The sequence below is a fragment of the Penicillium rubens genome (genome assembly GCF_028828025.1).
Source record: "Penicillium rubens strain IBT 27055 chromosome Unknown utg000002l_segment0_segment0, whole genome shotgun sequence".
Taxonomy (NCBI): domain Eukaryota; kingdom Fungi; phylum Ascomycota; class Eurotiomycetes; order Eurotiales; family Aspergillaceae; genus Penicillium; species Penicillium rubens.
The window spans coordinates 246,285-264,755 of NW_026890600.1; the positions used below are offsets into that span (position 1 = coordinate 246,285).

Here is an 18,471-nt window from a genome sequence, read left to right on the forward strand (position 1 = left end):
TAGTAGCGGCCGGGATAAGAAGTAGAATATATAACTAACTCCTATCGCCGCTATAGTTAGTAATAACCGGAGTAGTAACTATATCTCTAGCACCTCTACCTATACCCGCGGGTCCGGCTATAACCGTACCCACTCCTACGCTACCGTTATTACCTCCTACGCTACTATCACTACTAGCCGCACTACTATTACTACCGGCCGCGCTACTATTACTATTACTATCACTATCGCTATTACTATCACTATCGCCGCCCGTACCTCCGAGAGCTTTAGGAGAGCTTAGAGGAGGGGGAAACTTATCGAAAACGCCTAATTACTTTCGGGCGGCTATCTAACTAGCTTAATAGAAGTCGTCGCCTTAGTGTCCTTCCTCTAGGAGGTTTATAAGAACGAGGCTTACCTTACTAATATTAACCTTACCGGACCTAGTTACCTTAGTGTTCCCTAGGGTTATATATAACTCTCTCGCCTACCGCTCGATACGTACGGCCTTAGTTAGCTCTATATCCTAGGGTCCCGGCTCCGCGTTATAGTACTTACGAAAAATAAGTGATATACGCCTAGGCTTAGTATCTATAGGCTTAATAGAATCCCGCGCGGTAGTAGTGAAACTCCTAATAGTCCCTAAGGACTCGCTAGGGCGCTTATAAGGACTTTAACGAAGTATCTTCGATATAAAAGCGTTTATACGGATAAGAATCGATAAAAATTAATAAGAAAGGGGGATAAAGGGGGGTGAAAGTAGGGTAGTAAAGAAGGGAAGAGAGTAGAAGTGAAGCTATATAGGAAATACTACACTATCTTAAAGTGGGAGGGTCCTCTTATTTATAAAGTCGGAAGTAAGAGTCCTTTAGGTAACCTACAGACACTAATAGGTAGAGTCTACACTTTAGAAGCACCCTCCTTTATCTAAACGCCTCTTAGATTTCCCTTTAATAACCGCTAGTAAGCTAATTTTACACCCTCGCTACCTATTTTAGGCCCCTATCGAAGACCCCGAGTCTTATAAAGGCTTAAAGACCTTTATTACTACTATTCTTAGAGACTTACTAACGTATTTCCTTTATTTATACCCCTATATACCTACACTGCCTTTAACGAATTCGATTTTATACGCACGTCTATTAACGATACCTTTCTAGGATCTAGGGGGAGTTTTTAAGCTCTCTCACGTGACCTTCGGGAAACGGAGGACCGTTTTCCTATTCGGTAGGGGAGGATATGATCCTAGAAGCCCATTTCCTTATATAAATATATCTTATGCCTTATTGGCCGGATCTATATAGACCCGTTTCTGCACTTATATACACTATCGTTACCGTATTCTATAGTACTTAGCCGTTAGCAAAGCTAACTCAATATAAACCATGCGATCTTTTCCGAATCTCACTCCTCTAGGTGACCCGATAGTAAATAGCGTCTTTTAAAGTACTCTTAGTAGTTATAGAGCTAGTTATTAGCTACGTTTCCCTACTAACTTCCTAAGTACTTTTTAGGCTACACTAAGTCCTATAACTTACTAGCTACTTCCGAGCGGTACCCGCTAGCTACTTATTCGGCTTAGGGGGTAATAGCTTAAGGCTAGATAGCCTAAAAAATAGCCTTTAATAGCCCCTATAAGATACTAAAGACTAGTCCTAGCTATAGTGCTCGTTCCTAGTCGTTAATTAGAGCCCGGCTAAATACCTTATTTCTCTTTAAGGCCTCCGGGAAGCGATCGAATACTTATTATATCACTAGAGGGAGAAGTTCGCGGAACTCGTTTAGTATTAGGCGAGGCACTTATTAGGCCTCTTCCTAGCGTCCTAGAAGAGGTTATTATCCTCCGCCTTCTTTAGGGGAAGTGGTATCTATTATTTAGCGAGTTCTCTTATATTAGGATTGCTTCTTAGGAGGAAAGTTATTCACTCCCTTAATAGTCCGCTTCCCCTTTTCTACTTCTTAGGATACCCTACTCTATATCCTAAGGATACAATCCTTAGCCTTCGAGGGTTATATAGCTAGTAAGCGAGGTCGCTACTAGACTTCCTCGCTACTTACTACGATCCCCTCCTTAGCCCCTTAGATCGAATTCCTATAGCGAGAGGCTCCTCGGGGGAGGCCCTCGCTAGCTAGCCTCCTAGAGAAGCTACTTACTTATTTCTAGGATCTAGCGAGGCCGGCACTTATAGGGCGTAAGTGCTACTTTCGCTAGCTCGCTATAGTAGGCGAGGCCGTTAATATAATATACTACTAGATATGATTCTGTAAGGATCGTATGGTTTCCTATTGGATAATACTAGCTAGTCTATAAAGGTAGCTATAGTTATATAATCTCCTAGGCTTCGCTTCCTAGCTAATAGAAACTCCACTTCTTCTGTGCGCCTCGCTGGCTTCTTGAGCCGTAGTGGCCTTAGGCTCCCACTACCTGTGGAGTGCCTAAGGCGACCAAGGGAATGCAAACCCTGCAAACCCTTCGGGACGACATAGGATGAGTTGATATGTCACGTGCTCACGCAGTTACAGGGATGTCGTGTACAACGTAGCAACCGTCTTGGAGGGCCCCTATCCATTGGTGTGTACGGCCAGTGTGATGAGGTCCACCCAGGCGTCAAGCAGGCCTATCGAGTTGGTTCGTGGGGTCGTAGGAGGAGTCGGAAAATGAAAGTGGTGAAGTGCAAGTGTCAAGGAGTAAATCGTGTGGAAGGCAGGCCCTCGTATGGATTGACGGATCAACAATAATAGTCGACCACTTATGCAGCCGTAGTCTGATGGTCTTAGGTAAATCTTTCTATGTGTCTTTTGAGTGGTCTTTTGTAGTGGTCTTTTGTAGTGGTCTTTTGTAGTGGTCTCCTCAGGTAGTTTAGACGTCCGGTTATATAGACACTAGATGTCTCCACTGATCGCAATGCAGTATAACCCATATCGACGTTATAGGAAATACATATAGCTCTAGTGACTAGCAATTGGGCCACGGGTAATATCCAGCCAAGTTCTTAGTACAGTAACAGTAGCCATTGAAATAAAAATGAAAACATTCATACTTGCTACATATACTGTAGGTTGTTTCGATAAAAGCAAAAACTTGAATTAAATGCCATGCACCACATGAACATTTCTAATATCCAACAGACCCCTCTCTATGTTTACAGATACAAATCTTCAAACCACCTAAATCTTTCTTTGCTCCTTCTGGGCCTCGGCCTCAACTTGCTCTTGCAATTTACGGTCCACCTCGCGCTTAAGCTGGTCGGCACGACGAATGGCAATGTCCTTGGGACGGAAGTCACTGAACAGGTGCTTAAGGACGTTCTCAATCACCCAGCAGCCACCGTAGTCGAAGATCATCAGCACGGTCAGAGTCACCTTGAACTCATTGGTGAAGGGAACAAGACGGAGCTTCTCGTTCAACTCGGGAATGAATTCAGTGGCGCAAGAGAACGCCACACCCGACGCGGCAATGAGACCCCAGTACATGCCCTTGTTCTCACGGATTGACTCGCGGAAGGGACGACCTTGGTAGTTGATCGAGAAGGTGGAGATTTGCTGGATCAGCTGGAGGAGGTAGATGGCACTGTTCAGGAGGGAAGGCTCAAACTCGCCCTCGAGATCAATATCGGAATCTCTCCTATCGGTTGCGTTAGCGATAAGGTGGGACAAATCAGGAGGGGGTTCTCAAAACGTACGGCTCGTGCTTATAGACATAGTTGGAGAGGTAGACCAGAGTCACAATGTGGATGGCAAACTGTCCAAGAACAGATCCAATGATGTAGACGTTGAAGATATTCGGCTGCGGGCGCTCCTTAGACAGACCCTCGACGGACTGAAAACATTGAAACATTAGCAAAGCATTTCGTCAACATGGAGAAGTTCGGCATACCTTGGCGCGGGAAATAGAGAGGAAGCAGACGCTCATCAGCATACCGCTGATAGTGACCTGTCCATCACCGAACTTAATACCGTCCAGGTAGATGACACTCAGACTGTAGGCGCTGATCAAGCAGTTCAAAGCAAGGATCTTGTACATCTGAATAGTCGCAACCAGGGTGCAACGACCTTGACGAATGATATTCGGGATAGCAATAACGTTGGCCAACTTGCTGGTAAAGGGAGCAGCGACAGATGCATCACCCAACTTGATAGTGGGAGGTTCGCCGTCATCCAGTTCCTGTTCCATCATAGAAGATGTGAGCTTGTCTGCAAGACCAGCTGCGGCAGCCTGGGCCTGCTGCTGTTTCTGCTGCTGGGGAGTCAAGTTCGATTGCTGCAAGGCCTGGGCACCAGGAGATGTGATAGTTGGGATAGCTTCGGGAGTTCCGGCGGCAGCGGTGATCGCAGCACCCTTGCGCTGCGACTCTCGCTCCATGGCTTTCTGGTAGTGCGGGTTGGAAGGACCGGGGGGATACAGGTGAGCGATCTGAACAGGGACTGGAGGAGCGGGCTGGTTGAATCTTTGCATCATTCCGACCTGCTTCTCGTACAGCTCCTTCATCTTCGTGGTCCGGTAATGTTCGGCGATCTTGGTTAGATCCTCTTGCGAGCCGTTCAGAAGCGCAACGCCGACATGAGCCTGCTTCAGAGCACCAACATCGTTCGTGCCATCACCGCACATCAGAGTGGTGTATCCGGCATCCTTAAGACCAAGAAGAATGTCTTCCTTTTGCTTGGGAGACACACGAGCATAAACCCAGGTGTGACGGAGCAGATCAGGGAGAGCCTTCTGGCCCTTGAACTTAGCCAGGGCATATCCAGTGATACAGATGTCCTTAGTCTTCAGGATCTCCGGGTCGAGGGGCTTAGTGGGGTCAACGTCGACATTGAGCTTATCGTCGACGGTACGCCAGACAATCCTAGTTCCAGAGTTGTCATGTTCAGGGGCATCAAGGATGAGAACCTCTCGGTCAACAATCTCAACCTTGCGCGCGACATGGACAGCGGTCAACGGGTTATCACCAGTGATCATCACAACACGGTGGCTGCTTTCATTCAGCATACGGACAGCCTTGATGGCATCATCCTTCAAGGGGCACTGTAGGATAAGGAAACCGGCAAAAACCAGTTCGGATTCAACCTCTTCGCGGACGTAGTTGTTCACCCGGCCCTGGGAAAGCTCGGATTCGGATGAAAGGTATTTGTACGCAAGAGCAAGCACACGAGCGCCATTGCGGGTGAAGTGCTTGTAGGTTTCCTCGTAGTTGGGAGGTGTGTTAACCAACATAGCATTGATGGTCTCGGGGGCACCTTTGACACCCACAAATGTGGACTTGATCTTCTTAGAGGTCTTTCGGTCATTGGACGTAACGGTTGCGATAGTACTCTGGCGTTTCAAGGCTGAGGAGAACTGGAATCTTCTTTTGATTTGAACAGACTCGACATTGCGACCAGAGATAACGGGAGCGTTGCCCTTGGAAGATAGAGTATCGTTCTTGCCCAGAGTCCAGCCAAGCCATTCCAAAGTAGCCTTCTCCATGGGATCTCCGATGACCTCACCCTCATCCAGCTTCACCAAGGCGTGAGCACTGGCGAGAACGAGAGTTGTGTTGGGTCCAACAGCAGAGGAATTGGCCAATTCAGTGTGAGCACCATCGGCTTCGACCTTTGCATCAGCCTGACCCAAAGTGAGTCCAGCAATACCATCAACGACAAGGTCCTCTCCAGTCAGAGTGCCGGTCTTGTCGAAGCAAGCAATGTCAACGCGACCAGCGAAGGGGATACGGAAAGGCTCAGTGCAGAAAATGGCATACTTGCTCAAAGCAGCAAGACTAGTGTTGACGGCCAAACTCAGTTCCATGGGCAATTCGGGAGGAACAACACTGGTGATGATGAGGACACAGTCGAGCAGAAGCTTGGAGCGTTTGCGGTCCCGCATCACACCCTCTTGCCACACGTACCACGAAGCGGCAATTGCGAAAATCAGGAGGAAGAGGATGAACAGCAAAGCTTCAACGTTGTTGGCAGAGACACGTTCAGTCGAGTAGATCATAGTCCGGACGAGGCTACCCTGGCTGGTTTCGAAACCGGTCTTAACAACCACGCCCAAAGCGCCATTGTCCGGGGGCATAGTAACGTTGCTGGACAAGTTCTTCAAACTCGCGTCGGCAGTCGTATTAGGGTGAGTAACTTGCAGGACCTTGGTACCTCCATGCACAAACGAGAGCTTATCCAATCCATCCGGCTCAATCAAGTCACCGCCGGGACGGAGTTGGACGGAGTCTTTCAGAAGAGGTGTGCTCTCACCAGAAAGCATAGCCTCGTTCACAATGACACTGCCTTCAACCAGAAGGATATCGCAGGCAACGCCGCTGTCCTCCTTAGTGCGGTTCACTGACATGAGATCACCGGGAAGAAGCTTATCACTGGTGATCTCTTGCCATTTGCGTTCACGGTATACCCAGACATCGTAAGGCTTGATGCTCATTCCACGGAACTCGCTCAAGGTCCTCTGACGTTGCCACACAACGGTGCTCTCAAACATAACGAGCATAAAGAGCGTGAAGAGCGAATAGTACCAGTATTCATCCAACATCCACAATCCAACGCAGAAAATCTGGAAGACAAAGAACGGCGCGACAGCGTGCTCCTGGAAGAGCTCAATGAAACCGGGAACGGGGATATCGAAGGTGTTATCGCCATAGTGGTGGTAGACACGGTCAATCTCGGCCTTCGACGTGAAGCCCTCGCTCAGCTGGAAAGTCTCGAGGGCCGGCTTTGGTTCGGCGTCAAGGACGTAAGACAGGGGTGCGAAGGTGCGAGTCTCGGGGTAAAACAGGAAGCGGCGCTTCTGGAAGAGGAATGAAAGGGTCTTCTTGGCGCCGGTGTTCTCATTAATCAATTTGCAGATCTCGGCAGAGCCAGCGTTAGTGATGGGAACCACTTTGATAAGCCGCGCAGTGTCGATGGACTTGGCTCGAGTTGTAGTGAATAGGGTGTTGATATCAATGTTCCACTTGGTCATCAACCAAAAGAGTGACTGGATCGTGATGATAGACCCCGCGAACACGAAGGTCCATTCCTGTCCCTGAATGTAGGTATCATAACGCTCGGGAGAAAGGTAGAAGGCGAAGAACACGGGCCAGATAATCAGAAAAGGCCAAACGTATGTATGCAGTTGCCAAGGGATCGGGTTATGCAACGAGGCAGTATGGATCTGAGGGTCGTCCACGAGCTTTGCCCTGTATACTGTTAGCTGCAGCAAAGAATCCGGGGAGGTTCTAGTAACGCACATTGTGGCAATCTAGTGACCGAGGTCAGAGTCAAACAACCAGGAAATTAAAGACTCATACGAAGCTGGAAAGCAATGATAGGATCCAATCGAGGAAGAGCCCAGATTCGTAGATGAAGCCACCTTCCACCTTACAATTTTGGTTCCAGAGGATTCGCCGCTCGACGCGCTAGTGTTATGTCAGCCAGTTCCGGCCATTTAGGCTCATAAGACACTTTATTGCTCCTCTCTTCAACAGCCCGGCCGGGCTAGCTCAATCGGTAGAGCGTAAGACTCTTAATCTTAAGGCTGCGGGTTCGACCCCCGCGTTCGGCTATTCCTAAAACCAAACCTGAGATTTCTTTTTTTGCTCTTTTCTTTTTGGTCGTCGTCTACTTAATATAATATGGTAACAACGCTTTTTTTGGGCGTTCTTGAACACATTATGTTTAGGTATAGAGTTGCACATGTGGAAACACTCCATATCCACGAAGATACAATAACGGATCGACCTTCAATATATACATATAGTATGTCCTAATGTCGGCGCGCTGCTGTTTGCTTGATCTATGTAACGTGCCGATATATATAATTTGAGTACCTAAGGTTGCTCGGGTGCACTTCCTAGCTTGCCTCACCCACCTTCTTGTCCGCTAGCTCCTGACTCAATCGTTTCACCGTCTCCGTCAACATCATAACCTGCTCCTTCAGCTCTCTGAGTTCATATGTACAACTATCAACTTTGATATCCGGTGTAGTCTCTACCACGTGCTCTTTCCAGGTATCATCAAGATCGAAGTTGACCTCCTTAGCCACATGCTCCCATTCCTGAGCACAGTCATCGTCTTCTTCGCCATGGCGGCGATTCCATCGAATCCGGTGTGCCTGGCGGTTCTCAATCCAGGCTGTAACGATAAGCAGCGGCGAATAGATCACGCCCATTACAAGTTCATTCAGCCTGGCGTAGGTCTCCCGAGGAAGCCACCATTCGAATGGGGCTACCAGAAACACAATCTCGACGAGATTGAACGCTAGAGTTCAGAGAGAGTTAGCCACACGTGTGTACCATCGAGATTGAGTAGATACGTACGCGGGATGAAGACGTTTTCATCAGGGGCGCGGACAAACTGCATGGTTTTCTGCGCGAAGATGGCCATGTACTCGTCCGTGGCATTGCCGGAGATATCTTCATATGCGCTGTTGTACAAGGCAATGAGAATATTCAACAGAACTGATAATTGTTAACATCCCCCTTAACAAGTCGAACGCAAACTTACCAGTCATGACAATGAAGTTGAAAACATAGTAGAGGATGATGCCAAAGGGAAATGCAAAATCCTGGAAAGTGTCGAACTCAGGACTCTGCATGATACTGTTTACCATTCCCTGGAGAATGTTTCGGTGGATGGGAACATCCGCATCCACCTGCGCCATTCCGACGAAGGCCTGGAAGAAACCAGCCAGAACCACAAATAGAAGAGCAAAGAATATCAAGCTCTCCTTCATCATGACTCGAAGAACCACAAACATAGCACCGAAGAAGCGGAACGAGTCAAGATATAGCATCATGCGCATCCAGAACATAGGGCCCGCAAAAGCCAGGAAGTTGTAGCTCAGCTCGTTGTATATCTGCCTTTGTTCATTATGGGTAGATGATGAGTGTGCCAAGGCAATAAAGCGCAAGACAAGTGATACCGTCAGGATGGTGTAGAGAGTTGAGTTGAAAGCATTCCAGAATTCGAGGTAATTCCATCCAACCTTCCAAAACTTGATCGCTTCGTCGCACATGAACGCAAGAGTCATACCGTAAAGAATGGCCTCAACCACATCCACGTCACCGCTTGGGTTCACGGTATTGATAACTGCCGTATAAACCGCAAGGTAAATCAAGGAGAACAAAATTTGGCAGACATTCTGATACAGAGGAGTACGCATCCGGTCAGGATGGAAATGAACCCAATATCCGGTGTTAGACTTCTCGCTGTATTCGACAAAGTTAGTTGGGTTGCCCTCTTCCTGACAGATCCAACCCTTCCACAGGTACTGGATACATTTCTGGTACGGGGCAGAGCTGATGATCCTCAAGGCATGGAGATCTACCGCTCGTTCAATGACATTGGCGGGGTCAGTCTCTACCCCTTCACTGAAGATAGAGTATCGCTTGAGTAAAATATCTCTCATGACGTAATCCTGGTTCTGCTCAGATTCGATGCTGTTAAAGTTAGAAAGTCACAGAGAAGCTAAAATGTCAAAGGCCGGGGGGTATTACATGCGCTTGGCGATGACCTCGCAAGCCACAGCCCGAACCCCATGGAGATCGGAATCCCAAAGCTCGACGGAGGATTGAATCTTGAACCATCGCAGACAAATCAGAAGACAATAAACAACGCATGCTCTGTAGTCGTCTCCACCAGCTTGTTTGGCAGTCTCAATCACATCGTCCGTGATGATACGGCTGTTTGGGTTGGTCAAGGCACTATCCTCTACCTCGCAGGAGACAACCTGCTCGATTTGATATTTCAAACGAAGAGCAACCTTAGCAATTTCCTTTGAAGCATCAGAGGCGTCAGACTCATCGGCAGCATAGGCAGGTAGCACTAGGACCAGTTAGCAGTCTTCCACAGGGGATGTTTAGAAATGACGTACGCCGACGACGTTCCACCTCGACGCGGTGCCGGGTCCTACCAGGATCACCGGTAAAGAAATTTTTCCAATGTCCCATGTCGCGTGGAAGCAAAAATATGCAAAAATGGATGGCAACAAGAAGAGTGAAAAGATCAGAGAAAGGGGAGAGTTCAGTTCACCGAGAGTTTGGAGGGGGGCAACAATGATCAGCGATCGATAAAGTTTAGCTCCCCGTGATTTAATTGGGCACTCGATCGAAGCTCAGATTATGATTTTATGTATCTGAATGTAGGTACATAATAGGTACATAGGTAGTCTCTACAAGGGTACAATTCGCATTTAAAAGCATGACTGGCATTGAACGTCTCGGTTGCATCGCAAACATTATGTGCATTAGAACTTGCACCCTGTGCGGAGTGTCTTTGACAGACGGTGGGTACGAGGATTTTGACCGCAATTGGCATGCAGCGCATGCGCAGGCGTGGAAAAATCATCCCCAGACCCGAAGTTCAGGCGATTGTCCTGGCTAAAGGGCAAGTTCTGACTGCAATCCTGCCCAACAGCACACTGAGCCATCGAGCCTTCCTCCGATATGTGCAAGCTTTTTTCTATCCATTTTTGCCCAACTCCCCTCTAGCGGTGGTTCCAGCCTTGGATTCCAGTGCCGATGACCGCTGTATGCCCCTCGACTCGGAGTTATGACCCGTGACTTACTCGTCATCACTCTCGGAGTCCTCATCTCCGCTGACCTGGGTGTTCTCACGCTCGCGCTTCTCCATGAGCTCCTGCAGGATCGCATCATCGTGCTCAGTGACAGCCTTGGGTGCCATCTTCACGGTGCAGCTACCGCCGGCCGCCTTGATACGCTCTTCGATTTTCACGATGGCCTCCTCAAGCAACTTAACACCGAGGGTCTTATCGAGACACTGACTGGCCAAGACGTAGAGAGGGGGAGCCACCAGTCTGACCTTGATCTGGTTCTCGGGGGTGTTGTCGGCCTCAGCGGCACGGAGGGCATCCTTGACGGCGTCGATTCCATCGTAACCGAAGCATGTGACCTCGATATCGGCACGGACCTTGGTGGGGTGGGGGGTCAGCTTGCTGTTGATGTATTGCTGCAGCTCATTCTTGACGGGTTCGCTGGGGAAGGTGATCTCATCCCAGACGGAGGGGTTCCTGGAAAACAACTGTCAGAGGAATTCGACCATATCATGGGAACAAAAGAACAAGACCTACGTAATGGAGATTTTGAAGGCATCATGCGCGTGACCGTATTTTTGGTTCAAAGGCCACCCGATGTTCTCGTATAGGGTCTCCAGGGGGGTCTGAGTCGCCTCTGCGACGTGGCGCATGATAGAGTGCACTGCCTTGCTCTTGTTGTAACGTTCCTCGCACTTGATGACATCCTCGGGAGAAACACGTCGCTTCGACAGATCAATGTAACCTTCAAGTTGACAAGTTAGTTCTCGGGTCCTTCTAGGTGAATAATGTGTCCCTTGCCTTTCTCCTTGTCGACACGAAGCACGATAACAACCTCGTTGCGCCCAATGCGGATGAGCTTCTGGATACTGCGAATACGTCTGCGAGAGAGTTCTGAGAGAAGGATCATGCCGTCGATGTTGTCATATTCAAGCAGCTTCACATATGCGCCCATCTCGGCGATCTAGCTCGGTCACACAAAGTCAGTCCCTATCGCTCGAACCTCTTAGCTCATAATTCAGTTGATCCGTACCTGCTTGACATTAACCATGACGAAGCTATCCACCTCCGGGTACTTGTCCTCATAGAACCGACAGTTTGTTAAAGACATCTTGGCGGGGTTCTGCTTTTTTTTTTTCCTCGGGGGAATTTTAGTTGCAAAAGAGACTGATTTGATGGCTCAATCCAGACGATCGAGATGGTGACCAACGAAATATGAGTAATCGCAAGGTCAGAAATACAGGAGCGCAGAGGGGTGAGGCGACGCGAATGAGGCACAATCTATCTCTTTGTGGCGGACTTCAAAACCCACATTGACCTGATCAGTCACGGGACCAAATGCACGTGATCTTGCCCACACCGCCTTCCAAAGTTTGGTCTTGGCTGACACATCAATCGATTACGTCAACAAAATCAACGGGAAGACGGGCATGTTCCTTGTATCTTGTATACTCCGGTGTTCGATGGCATCCGACCTTTCTACGAATTAGGGAGTCGCCTTCGGTCATGCTGACCATGCCTTTCCTCTTGATTGCACAGTCATTCTCTGAGGATCTGCGTTGAATTGGCGATAACACCTCCAGGGCTGCATTCCCCGCTTATCAGTCCCTAGCGCGACGCCGCGCCCTTGGCTTGCCTAACCGATAAAACCAATTCGGGCTGGGCTTGTCATCCCAACTTTGAATTGCTTCAATCTTTAAATTTTGCGACCAGCATTTATGGCGGTCTACTTAGTATCTAATTATTTGACCTAACACTCCTCAGGCGCCTCTTTCCAAAAAGATCATGTCGGAGACAAGTTTATTACTCCCTGGGGAGTCCGACGGACACGGACGTCGGACTCTACGTGACCGCATTGTCGATGTTTTCCGTTCGTCACCTCAAACCGGTCTTGGAATTTCGACTACTTCGAGCCATGACAACCACATGGCACAGGACAGCCAAACCGGCACCGGGGTTACGAGCGAACCAGACGTGAGAACCCGACTCCTGGAATCATATCTCCAGGCGGGTCCTCCGTGCGGTGAAAGGCGCTGCAGCCATGGCACGTTCTCGCCGCAGGTAGAAGATGTGGGAAGACGTTCATACGTTGGAGGGTCGGGCGATGCATTTGGATATGACGGACATGAAGTGGCGGACGGGGCGGCCGGTCGCCCCAGAGGCATAGTAGACCATCTGGAGTCGGTCTCTGGTTCGGAGACTCCGTCACAGATGAAATCGTCTTTCACTTTCCCAATAACCGACACGAATAAACAGTAGGTCGTATTTTATTCATACGCTGCGAGCACTTTCGTAGCCTGCCCCAAGACTGGTAGCTGACGAACCAATGACAGATACATATCTTATTATGTGCCGTTTTTCAATTGGATTGGACAATATCATTGGTCATTCCTGCGTGGAGATCTGATGGCTGCGTTGACCGTGGCATCCATCTACATCCCGATGGCCCTCTCCTTGGCCTCCAATCTTGCCCATGCACCCCCCATTAATGGCCTCTACTCTTTCGTCATCCACCCCTTGATCTATGCCATCCTAGGAAGCTGCCCTCTGTTGATAGTCGGCCCGGAGGCTGCGGGTTCCTTGCTAACGGGTGCTATTGTCAAAGCAAGTGTCATGCAGGGAAACTCAGGCGAGGACGACCCTACAGAAACCGCTCTTATTGTAGGAGTGGCCACTGCCATGTCCGGCGGCATGATACTGATTGCTGGATTGACCCGTCTAGGGTTCTTGGACAACGTGCTCAGTCGACCGTTCTTGAGAGGATTCATCACTGCCATTGGCTTTGTGATTTTTGTGGACCAGCTTATCCCAGAATTGGGTCTGGCCGAGCATGCCAAAGAATCCGGTGTCAGCCATGGCACCAGTGTTGAAAAACTGATTTTCATCTTTCGATATGCTCGAGAGTCCCATGGACTGACTGCTATCGTTTCGATCGTCAGCTTTTCTGTTATCATGGTGTTCAGGTTCGTACCCAGCCCCGGTTTTACATTCATCATACTGATCATCCGCAGAACTTTGAAAAAGATGCTTGTGCCTCGTATCCCCCAAGTGATTTATTTCCCAGACCGCTTCCTAGTCGTCGCCCTGTCGGCAGTTCTGGCTTGGCACCTCGACTGGGAAGCTAAAGGGCTAGAAATCCTTGGACCTACAGAGGTCGGCTCCGGAGGACTATTCGCTTTTACTTGGCCTTTCCAGCCTGCGTATATGAAACATGTGCGCACAGCATTGAGCAAATCCTTCATCATCGCGCTACTTGGCTTCTTCGAGTCATCTGTTGCGGCCAAGGGGCTCGGCGAAGGCAGTTCTGCTGGAATCAAGGATATGCACATGAGCGCCAACCGTGAGATGGTTGCACTAGGCGTTGCCAATGTCGTCGGAGGTTGCTTTTCGGCTCTACCTGCATTTGGCGGATACGGGCGAAGCAAGCTTAGCTCGCAGACAGGAGCACGATCACCTATGGCTAGTGTTTTTCTGAGCATCATCACATTCACAAGCGTCATGGTGCTATTGCCTTATCTCTACTACCTCCCGGTTCGTCTCTCTCAAACCTACACTATCCCTGTGTTCCTTTTCCAAATGCCGACGATACTAATTCCCTAATAGAAAGCAGTGCTGTCCTCCATGATCTCCGTGGTAGCCTTCACTCTAGTGGAAGAATGCCCGCATGACCTACTCTTCTTCATCCGCCTGCGGGGCTGGTCAGAGATCGTCCTCATGCTCCTTATATTCACAACAACAATCTTCTACTCCCTAGAACTAGGCATGGCAATGGGAATGGGCCTGTCAGTCATAATCCTCATCCGACACGCAACAGCCCCCCGAATCCAGATCCTGGGCAAGGTCCTCGGCACACACGCGCGTTTTGACAACGCCGAACTGCATCCAGAAAACGTGGAGCTAGTCGAAGGCGCCCTAATCGTCAAGATCCCCGAACCCCTCACCTTCGCCAACACAGGCGATCTCAAGAATCGCCTGCGACGTCTGGAACTCTACGGCTCCACACATGCTCACCCTTCTCTGCCGCGTATGCGTGCACCGGAGCATAATAAGAATATTATTTTTGATGTTCATGGCGTCACGAGTATTGATGGGTCTGGTACCCAGGTTCTCACCGAGATTGTGCATGCGTATGCAGAGCAACGCGTCAGAGTGTTCTTCTGCCGTTTGCCGAATAGGAGTGTCTTCCGCATGTTTGAGCGAAGTGGTATTGTTGAGACATGTGGTGGATTGACTCATTTCGTGCCCAGTGTTGATGAGGCGCTGCGGTTGGCGGAATCCGAGAATCAGACCCAGGAGATTTAGTGTCTATGTATCTTGCTAAAATTGGTGACAGGTGTTTTGGATACGGTTTGGATATCTTGTACGGACATATTGCATTTCATTCATATATAAAAAAATAAAAATACTCCTTGACTTTTGGTCATGGAGCAACACCCAGAAAGACAGAGAACATGCATGATCAAATATCCCTTTCCAACAACGAGATTTTGTTTTCTTGGGTTTAGGGAACCGAATGAACCCATATGCTTTGCTATGTATCACGATCAGGTCTCCGGAGCGTGCCATTTTAGCGAACGCCTGCATTGCAGCATCTGCAGTACCAGAGTGATAAAACACCGCGCCAAAGCACGACGCTAGGTCGCAGTTTAGCAGCCGGTTTGCACTTCGTCGCGCAACAGTATATTGGCGACGAGTCCAGCGGATTCAGTAGCCCCGAGAGCAAAGCTATGAGCTCCGTGCATCAAGGCTGGCCATGCTGATGGGTTTGAACTGCGGCCCGACTACTCGTGCCGGGCTTCCAAATATCGTAATGTGTTCCAGTTTCACATTGGCACAGAAGAACACGCAGAAGTTCACGTAGTCGAATGATCTTCCAGAACAGCCTTCCGGATGACCGATCGTAGAAGTGATTCTCCTGCCTCCAAAGCAAGTTCATTCTTGTCACCTCCAAGCCGAGAGCCATCGTCGCCATCCCCAACGTCCCTATTAGCAGGCACAACGAGCTTCACACGTCCTTCACTACCTAAAACGAAAGCAGCACAGGCAACTTTCGAGAGTCGCACATGCTGCTTAGCAAGCTGGTCGGAAGATGACCCATCCAGATCCAGCTTCATGGCAAGATGGGTCTCCAGGTACGAGATAAGATTGGCGATGAAAGGGCTGCGCAGTTTGTGCTGAAGGCTGCGCGACTTCGGCGCCGACTGTCCAGACTGATCGCGCAGGAAGCCCGCAAGTGAAGCGCGCGCGACGCTGACATTCAGGGATTTCAGTGCCGGTGCAATCGACGAGGAAAAGGAGAGCGTGAGCTGTAACTCTTTGATAACATCTTCGACTGTGTCGCTTGTACTCGGTCGTTGAGTGCGCAAAGTATCGATGTACGTCTCTAGACCTGCACAGAGAAAGCTCGATGGCAGCCGGAGGGGCGAGCAGTACGTGTCGAAATTGGTAGATAGGAAAGTGATGAATGTTTGCCGGAGCGCAGTGGGGAATCTGGTTAGGAGGAGAGGGAGAGATGTGGATCCTGAGCGTTGATTTGGGGATGATGTTGTGTTTGCGAGCAAAGCTGCTTTGTAGATGATGTTTTCATATTCTAGTGTTACTAGAATTCCAGGAAACGTGGTATCCTGCGATCTGCTTGGCGCTTCGTCATGCAGTGATTGATCAGAGATTGGTTGCCATAGACAATCTTTTAGGGCGCCAGTCTTGGAGAGCGCAGCATCATCTGCTGCACTAGCGCTTGTATAGATTCCAGCGAGGGCATCGCCCGTCAGATAGTCGCGTAGACGCGTTGCATATGTTTTCAAGGCGACCTTGTTGTCTAGGAGGGTTTCAGAGTCCTTCCCATGATGGAGAGGGGATAGACGGTGGATGGTCCAGGAAGTGTTGAACAACTGTCGTGGGTCTGCTTGTTCCATGGCGGGCGACATGTAAGCCTGTAGTAAAATCGCCTAATTCTTATGTTACAATCGAGAGCATATCGTCGTCGAAGAAGATTGATATTCGGGATGTACACAGCGACGCGTGCCGGTTGCAAACCAAGCAAACATCTATCAATTCCCTAAATCACTTCGACTTCGACTACTACGCAAGTACATTTTGAGGAGAGAAGAATATTAATAATGAAATGGAATGCAAATGCAATTGGCTGAAATGTTCGTCCATCGATCGTCCATCGAACTCCAGTATATCCCAGTATAAGAATCTAGACTCCGAGCGCCTCTAACACTTAAACTCGATGTATCATGCCTGCCACCCTCTCGTGGGATGGCAATCTGGACACCCAAACACAATTGGAATACCACTCCAGACCCAGACGTGCTCTACGTCGTGGTGGATCGCTCGCCGGTTTCTCAACTCGGCCTCAGCCGCAGCAAACCAGATATCTTGCACTGAGCTATGCAAGTTCTGCGCAGTCGCGCGCGCAAAAACAACCGAGTTCATGTGATCCTTTTCATACATCGTCGTGTCCTGATAGAAGTTGTACATAAACTCCTTGCGTTGTGTTCGCTGGCTCCCCCCGTCCCCGATCTCAGCGGAGAAAAACTCGACAATCCGCACAAACGGCGCCAAGGTGAGCAACGAGCTAATCCACGAGTCATCAATCTCAGCTTGTCCATCCGGAGACATGGCATATCGTATGTAAGAAACAAGCAAATGCATGCAATGATGTGTCGCAACTAACGCCGCCGTGTTGGTGAAGGGAGGGCTTTGGAGGATTCGGGTTTGTAGTTCGCGGTACATCCTCTCGCGTATATCGAGTGGTAATGGTACGGGCAGCTGGCCCGCCTCGTATTTTTGTACGAGCATGTTCGTGTGCTCGCGTCGGGCGGACGCATATGATTCGAGAAAATAGAGTGTATAGTACCTGGCAAAGAAGTCAGTGATTTGCTGCAGTTACGCAATTCCCGCTGTTCTTACATAAGTGGTGCAAGATGGAACCATATGCTAGCTATGCCACGTTTGACAAGGGCGTTGCGCTCGTTTCGCTTTGCAGGAAATGAGGCCTTCATGACGGCCGGTTCGGTCTGGACGAACCGATCGAGGATCCGATCTGCCAGGTAGTAGCAGAGCCTTGAGCAGAGCATTTGCCTGCGTCTCAACCCATGCAAGTATTTGAAGGTATAGAGATGGCCACCCCTGGCGCTTTTGGACGGTGGGAATAGGTCCGATAACAGCACGACATCGTCGCCGGGGTTTCTAGTATAGATGCGGTCATCGTCAATCGGGGATGGAAGGGTACCGTGACGACGCAAGCGGAGATATTGCCGGACAATCTCATGCTCATTCCTGGTGAGCAGCTGGTAAAAAGCCTTGCAGACGAGTCGCAGCGGATGGAAGTCTGTGATGCCGGAATATGCGAATATGCGGATTTGAATCTCGACGGGGAGGTCCCATGGCGAGGAAGGTGGGGGACCTGCAGGTTCCGTTCTGATAGGGAAGTCAGTCAGCGAATTTTGTCGGATTGTCGCAGAAGATCTCACCTTAGAGACGATCCACGCTGGTCCTTGGCACCCGCCTTTCTCCTGCTGTGGATCGCTGCCCGGACTTTCTGAACGGAGAGGGCGAATTTGGCAAAGCCAGTCATTCTTGAGCCCTGCCACACATGAATTGACTGGCTCCCAACGAGAGGCGCACTTTTCTGGGGCACATGGAGAAGAAACAGGTATTGAAGGGGCCAATCTTACCTAGCTAAGATTCCATAAATAGCACATGACTAAGCCCTTTGTGGCCCACCTGGGCACTCCGATCGGAATGTATGGAGAGATCGGACTAGCATTGTAGCATCCAAGAGCGAATCAAATGCTGATATCTCCAGTGAGACATGCCAGGCTTTGAACTCGTGTCGAATACGACCAAATACACTCAAGGACCAGACAAAACCCTCCAAAAGTAACACCCAAGGTCATAGGCTGTCACTTGAATGTAGGCAACGATCTGATACGTGGTAGATGTAGTCGAGTTTCATA

At 49.4% G+C, this 18,471-nt stretch overlaps 5 protein-coding genes across 5 annotated transcripts; 1 reads left to right on the plus strand and 4 right to left on the minus strand.

The window, feature by feature from the left end:
* Positions 1 to 3,150: 3,150 nt before the first annotated feature.
* On the minus strand, positions 3,151 to 9,902 carry yvc1 (putative potassium ion channel Yvc1; the record flags this gene model as incomplete). Its single annotated transcript, XM_002559858.2, has 10 exons — positions 3,151 to 3,607; positions 3,666 to 3,802; positions 3,860 to 7,151; positions 7,203 to 7,213; positions 7,263 to 7,370; positions 7,823 to 8,211; positions 8,271 to 8,411; positions 8,458 to 9,392; positions 9,450 to 9,777; positions 9,827 to 9,902. The coding sequence occupies 10 exons, from the start codon at positions 9,900 to 9,902 to the stop codon at positions 3,151 to 3,153; spliced, it is 5,874 nt and encodes a 1,957-aa protein (XP_002559904.2).
* Positions 9,903 to 10,515: 613 nt separating this feature from the next.
* N7525_002536 (translation initiation factor eIF2 subunit alpha) lies at positions 10,516 to 11,615 on the minus strand (the record flags this gene model as incomplete). Its single annotated transcript, XM_061212356.1, has 4 exons — positions 10,516 to 10,981; positions 11,042 to 11,249; positions 11,306 to 11,468; positions 11,538 to 11,615. The coding sequence occupies 4 exons, from the start codon at positions 11,613 to 11,615 to the stop codon at positions 10,516 to 10,518; spliced, it is 915 nt and encodes a 304-aa protein (XP_061069377.1).
* A 674-nt stretch (positions 11,616 to 12,289) lies between these two features.
* N7525_002537 (SulP family inorganic anion transporter) lies at positions 12,290 to 14,806 on the plus strand (the record flags this gene model as incomplete). Its single annotated transcript, XM_002559857.1, has 4 exons — positions 12,290 to 12,759; positions 12,838 to 13,467; positions 13,516 to 14,035; positions 14,108 to 14,806. 4 exons carry the CDS (start codon positions 12,290 to 12,292, stop codon positions 14,804 to 14,806), a joined length of 2,319 nt encoding a protein of 772 aa, XP_002559903.1.
* Positions 14,807 to 15,357: 551 nt separating this feature from the next.
* On the minus strand, positions 15,358 to 16,419 carry N7525_002538 (uncharacterized protein; the record flags this gene model as incomplete). Its single annotated transcript, XM_002559856.1, has 1 exon — positions 15,358 to 16,419. One exon carries the CDS (start codon positions 16,417 to 16,419, stop codon positions 15,358 to 15,360), a length of 1,062 nt encoding a protein of 353 aa, XP_002559902.1.
* A 325-nt stretch (positions 16,420 to 16,744) lies between these two features.
* Positions 16,745 to 18,089, minus strand: N7525_002539 (F-box protein; the record flags this gene model as incomplete). The annotated part of the gene is made up of 3 exons (XM_002559855.1): positions 16,745 to 17,369; positions 17,423 to 17,932; positions 17,986 to 18,089. 3 exons carry the CDS (start codon positions 18,087 to 18,089, stop codon positions 16,745 to 16,747), a joined length of 1,239 nt encoding a protein of 412 aa, XP_002559901.1.
* Positions 18,090 to 18,471: the final 382 nt, after the last annotated feature.